The sequence below is a fragment of the Nuphar pumila genome, unplaced genomic scaffold (assembly GCF_984573655.1).
Source record: "Nuphar pumila unplaced genomic scaffold, dmNupPumi1.hap1.1 HAP1_SCAFFOLD_1128, whole genome shotgun sequence".
Lineage (NCBI taxonomy): Eukaryota > Viridiplantae > Streptophyta > Magnoliopsida > Nymphaeales > Nymphaeaceae > Nuphar > Nuphar pumila.
The window spans coordinates 4,816-10,373 of NW_028323593.1; the positions used below are offsets into that span (position 1 = coordinate 4,816).

General features: G+C 52.1%; 1 protein-coding gene across 2 annotated transcripts; it reads right to left on the reverse strand.

Moving 5' to 3' along the window:
* Nucleotides 1–1,891: 1,891 nt before the first annotated feature.
* On the reverse strand, nt 1,892–4,672 carry LOC149809527 (CBS domain-containing protein CBSX3, mitochondrial-like). 2 transcript variants are annotated; one of them, XM_089994795.1, is made up of 7 exons: nt 4,537–4,672; nt 4,358–4,462; nt 4,131–4,205; nt 3,800–3,887; nt 3,253–3,284; nt 2,898–2,970; nt 1,892–2,465 (listed from the first exon to the last, which is right to left on the reverse strand). In XM_089994795.1, exons 1-7 carry the CDS (start codon nt 4,615–4,617, stop codon nt 2,293–2,295), a joined length of 627 nt encoding a protein of 208 aa, XP_089850921.1. In that variant the 5' UTR covers nt 4,618–4,672; the 3' UTR covers nt 1,892–2,292. The 2 variants fall into 2 exon arrangements, with proteins under 2 accessions (XP_089850921.1, XP_089850920.1); XM_089994794.1 differs by having other exon boundaries at nt 4,358–4,465; nt 4,537–4,669.
* Between the last annotated feature and the right edge of the window lie 886 nt (nt 4,673–5,558).

Sequence of the window (5,558 nt, forward strand, 5' to 3'; positions counted from 1 at the left end):
CCCCCCCCTGCCGCCAAGTCGCCAAGCTCCGAAAGGAAACGCGAGGCGGCGGAGCCCATGCGGCCAAACGACTCCACGGCGAGTGGGATGAAGTCGTAAGCGGAGCCCTCCCCAAACTCCTCGAAGGCTCGTTGCTTCCGCATCTCCGCCTTCGCTGCCGCGGAATGTCGTTTTCAGAGTTCTGTACCACCAATTACCTTGATTACCACTCAACGTCGGGGCAACATCCTCGTGGTCTGGCCTGACGGTGGCGTCCGCATCCTGGACTGCGTCGTCACGCACCCGGCGGCTGCATCGTACGTGCGAGACGCAGCGGAGGCTGGAGGGTCTGCGGCTGCGAAGGCTGAGGCGAGGAAGCGGGCGGAGTTCGCGGAGGTTGGCGAAGGCTCTGCGTTCGACTTTGTGCCGCTTGCTGTTGAGTCATACGGCCGCATGGGTGTCGCGGCGTCGCGGTTCTTGTCGGAGCTTGGCGACCTGGTGGAGGCGGCAGGTCGGGTGTCCAAGGCCGCTTTCGTACGGACTGTGCGTCGGGAGCTCAGTTGCGCCCTGTGCAAGGGCAATGCGCGCATGTATTACAACTCTCTCGCGCATTGCCGTTCGTGTCGGGCACAACTTCCGGCCGGGCTGTGATGAGCCGATGGAGGGCCCGGATGATGCCCGTCTTACTTAGTTGTTTCGTTTGTGTCGCTGTGTGCTTTGTCTTCCTTTGTTTTTCATTCGCGTTTTGATGGTCTTTCCTGGTTTGCCAGCCCTATCGCTTGTAACACCTTTATTATTACAAGCGACAGGGCTGGCAAACAGGAAAAAACACAGAAACTAACACTGAAAACAATGACACAAACAAAGACAAAACACACAAGAAAACTAGCAACCTAAGCCACGCCGGGATCTTCCTGCGGTGCATCACACCCCGCATGGAAGTCCGAGCGGACGTTCACGGCGACACGAGAGAGGGACTTGTAGTGATACAAGCGACAGGGCCGGCAAATCTACGAAAGACTACCGAAAGACGAACAAAAGAAAAGAAAAAGGAAGACAAAGCACACAGTGACACAAACAAACAACGAAACAAGTCAGACCTCAACCGGGCCCTCTGCCGGCTCATCACATCCTGGCTGGAAGTTGTGTCCAACACGCGCAGCAATGCGCGAGAGGGACTTGTAGTACATGCGCGCGTTGCCCTTGCACAAAGCACAGCTGAGCTCCCGGCGGACGCCACGTACGAAGGCGGCCTTGGACCAATTACCTTGTTTTCAGTCCAAACATTGATGAGCGTGGTTGCGTACACCGGCGTTGCATCACCTCCTGCTCACTGACAAAGGCAGCAATGGTGGCACCACCATTTTTTTAATAAATGCAATGATTTTTTTTCCCCCCCTGCTTTGCCAGCCCTGTCGCTTGTAACACAAATAATGCAATGATCCTTTGTTGTTGCATCACATTGTCGAGGAACCCCAACAGGGCATGAGGTCTGGGATGTCACATTACCGGTACAGCACTTCAAATCATTTTTCTTGCTTAAATAAGTTGTGAAGGGCCCTTTGCCCAGGCACTCTCTGGGGTTGGTCATTGGGACATGCTGTGGCGCTTGCGAACGTTTACAAACTTATTGCTTGGCAAAACCCGTCAACGTGCCTCAAGGTGCTGTACCCCCCACAGGCTGCATTTCTGTGCCATTGGCAGCAGCAATAGGCCGTCGGTATGGCCCTGTGGATGCTGCAATCTGGATCGGATCAATGGAATTTTCATATCTAGTGCAATGGCAGCACGTGACCTTGGACGGCAAGCCATTACAAGTGCAGTCCTGATACGAACTGCACACGCTGACGAAAGTCAAACAGAATATCTGGTACAGTGAAAACGAGCACAGTACAAGAGCATGCCGTAATATGCTCTTCCAGAATGTGAGAACTCAAACGACCGGCACGACAAGACGATTTCTACATCCACACATGGACCACAGCTAAAAAGGCAGCCTGAACTGCGTTGTACCCAATCACAACCCGTCGCCAGGATGAGGAACGGGGATCGTTTGGCCTTGCCACTTTCTACTGCTCCAGATGGCAGGGCACTCTCCTCCAATAAGGGTGATGCAGTTGATATTCCAGGGAATTTTCTGCGGCTGGCCTGGTCTCCACGCGGGGCCATGTGCGCCAAGACACCATCCCTACCATGGGCTCCATGTAGTATAAGCATGTGTCCAGGACTGATGCATCGATGCATCATACCGATGCCGGTGCTTCGAACCGAAGGACGTAGTGTACACAGCCGGAGCACCGTTGCCAGCGCTCGTCAATAGGAGCCACCGATGTACTCTGCCATGGACTCCACTTCGGCATTGTGCTCGTTCACAAGGGTAGCTACCACGTCTTTGATTGAGAGCATGCCTCGAAGCGTGCCGGCATCAATGATGGGGATGTGGCGAATGTTGTACTCCTCCATTAGGTTCATGGCTTCCAACATACCTAAAGACAATGCAGACGCACTCAGCAAAACAGCAAGATGCACGAGATTGCTGAGTCACACAGCAGCTTGTTGCCAATGGGTGACACATCGACACATCTGACAATCCTATCAGGACGCTTGCCTAAAAAAGACTACAGGATAACAGAACACCAATATGGCAATTTGTGGATCTACTCAAGGGAAATTGCTGGCCTATTTTGGGCAATACCTGATCACAGAATCTGTATCCTTGCACTGATTTGTGTCCCAGCTGATGAAGACACGTTGATGAAAGAGAAATCCTTCAAACATCCTGCAATGTGGCAGCTGCAGTGGAGGAGCACGATGAGAAGTTGCATCCTGTGGGCGTGGCCATAACAGATGGTGTGCCAGGCTTGCCTCGAGTGCATTTCATAGCTCATTCACTGGTGAACATGGAGGTGGGTGCGCACTGTTGGATGATTTGAGGGTCAGGAGCTTGCTAGCAGGAGTCATGAGGTTCTTGCAGTACATGTCTTTCGAGCTCTGCAATAACAGTTGTTTTTAGGGCTGCTCCCAATACATGTACTCTTGCAGAACTTGGCACCACTTCCTTATGACCTCTGCATGGCGACCATTATGGATCAGCCATGGATGCCGAGCATCCATGGCTCATCCATGACCCATTTAATATGATTAGGTCACTCAGAGCGGAGGGGTCCATCTAAACTATGTCCTTGTAGCACCCCCGAGCTGTGTGAACATCACACCCAATTCCCTGCCTTCCCACATTTCATTAGACAAAGGGAAGAGAAAAAGCAATCGTACCTTGCCGGCTACAACGACATTCCTCATGTAATCTGCAAACAAACGTCTCAGATTAGGCAAGGCGCACAAGCACTGGGCGCATGAAATCTGGTCTCAAACCACAGACATGGCATTCAAGCATGTCACATGCTGGAATGTTGTATAGTAGCATACGCGCTCATGCTAATTTGTCTACAAACGTGGAATCCCATGTGATACAATACGATGTTGCTAGTCGCAGGCAGTACGGTTTCTTCCATGAGGCAACGGACTGTACCCTTCGAAACCCAGTGACCGAAAGGTGCAGCAGATATCAGCCCAAACCCCATGCACTTGGCTGAAGTGCATCAATCTCACCAGCGCATAAACCTCATGCACGCACTTCGTGTCGGGAATCGATATTCGAAGGCTGGATATCATGACGATTACGATTCACAACTAAGGTCGGTACGAAACCTTGGAACATGCACTTGGACCGTAGCTGGCGGCTTTACGTATACACGCTGTGCCAGTGTTCATCAATTCGATAGAAGGAGACGATCAGACGTATGATAACGACCGGACGTACCACGCTCGGTGATGATGCCAGCGACCGAGTTGGTTGTGGAAGGCTCCCCCTGCATGACGACGATGGACCCGACATTTGCTGTCGCCATCTGCGAATACAGCGTACTAGTCAGCAGATGTTGCGCTGTTGAGGTAGGAAGTATTCAAACTGCCAGACCAACATGATCGCATCACTGCGATGATCAATAGCAAGCAGCAGACTTCACATTGGCAATCAGCCGAACGAACGCCTGGTAGCAAGAGGAAACCGGCAAAACCCTCCGGAACCAAAAACGATACATGTCACATTAATGAGTTGGTTGCACCAACTTGAAGGTGACTAGAGGTCGCGCCTTTTTGACAGCTTCAAATACGGTGTCGTCAGGATGGCAATAAAAGAGGGACGACGTTGGAGCTCCAGAGTCCACCTGCATTACATAAATGCATTTGAGAAATACAACGACCAAGCGCAAGCATGCCTACCACTGGGGTTGCTGCGGTACAAACCTAAAGTGGTGTACAAAACCTAGTTCATCACGTATCTGCGCTGCGCCCCTAAGTTGAACCGAGAAAGGCGCGCCTTTGCTTGCATGACCTGACCGATCATTGTCTCACCCCATTTCGGTTTCACTGGAGGCGCTGCCTTGCCATCTGTCTTCTGGCCAAAGGCCCTGGAGCCAAGGACCTGCTGCACGATGAAGTGTTAAGCGCGCCCGTGCTCCCCGAGCACATACCCATATTATCTGGCGCGATTATTACCTCGGATGTGAAGATTGATCCGCAGTGGACATCCAATGCGGGGGCGCGGCGTGCTATTTGGCACAGTAATCTCAAACTCATTGCCTCAACGTTCCGGAAAGGTCACTAAACAGTCTGGCACTTGCGAGACGCCAAAACTCCCAGGACAAATTGCTTGGTCGACTTGCTGCGCGTTTACAGTATTTTTCATGGCCTTCAGGCTGCACTCGTCGCAAGTCCCGATCAGATCGGGTGTCAAAGTGACATGGCACATGCTGACAAGGCTTGTCCCGTCATAGTTGCGAGACTAGCTGCCCTATCTACCCGTCCCCCTATAATGCGGAAGCCGTCCGGGACGATGCGTGTCCTCACCGCATGTTCAAAATTCTTGGCTGGGTCCTGACGTGATGTTACGTGATGCGGAATAGCCAAACAGGACCCGCGCAACCGAGAGCAATTTTGGCGTGACTTTTTCCAGACAAACTTGCAGACTCTTGAAAGCTTGCGTTTTCCACGCAAAGACAAGGCATTGCAATAGCATTGCAAGAAATATTGCAATACCATGCGCACATTCGTATCTCAGAGTTGCTCCCATGGCTTCGTGTACACGCGTGTTTTGGATCATGAAGGCCTCACTGCTCATGCAGAGACGTCCCTCCATCCAGGGAATAAAGCTGCAGTCATGCCACTACATGGTTCACATCAATCCCAGCTTGTATGCACATATGGGCTGGCCAGCCTCGACCTTGGAAATCAGGGACTGCCGAATGTGCTAAAAGAAATGAAAGGGATTCGCCAGCCCTCAGGCTGAAGAAGGCGGCGTTGACAACAGGCGAGACAGCCAGAGCTGATCTCGCGCCCAAATGGAGGGATGCAGCCTCCCCCAAAGGATGATGCAAGTACGGTGGTTTACGTAAGGCCCGATTCATGAGATTGCTGTCAAGTTCTCGACGCTGTATGCCGAACGAATGTGCTACATTCACACGAATGACACTGGCAAGGGTACGGGGGGATTTGAAGGTATTGGTCAACTTAGTGTAGTT

What these genes read in the sequence shown, in the direction of transcription:
- LOC149809527 (XM_089994794.1), bottom strand. Translation starts at nt 4,617, where the DNA reads ATGAGTTTGAGATTACTGTGCCAAATAGCACGCCGCGCCCCCGCATTG. An exon ending in TATTTGAAGCTGTCAAAAAG is followed by an intron (nt 3,888 to 4,130) that starts GCGCGACCTCTA and finishes CTGTATTCGCAG; the next exon opens with ATGGCGACAGCAAATGTCGG. An exon ending in ATGTCGTTGTAGCCGGCAAG is followed by an intron (nt 2,971 to 3,252) that starts GTACGATTGCTT and finishes CTGTTATTGCAG; the next exon opens with AGCTCGAAAGACATGTACTG.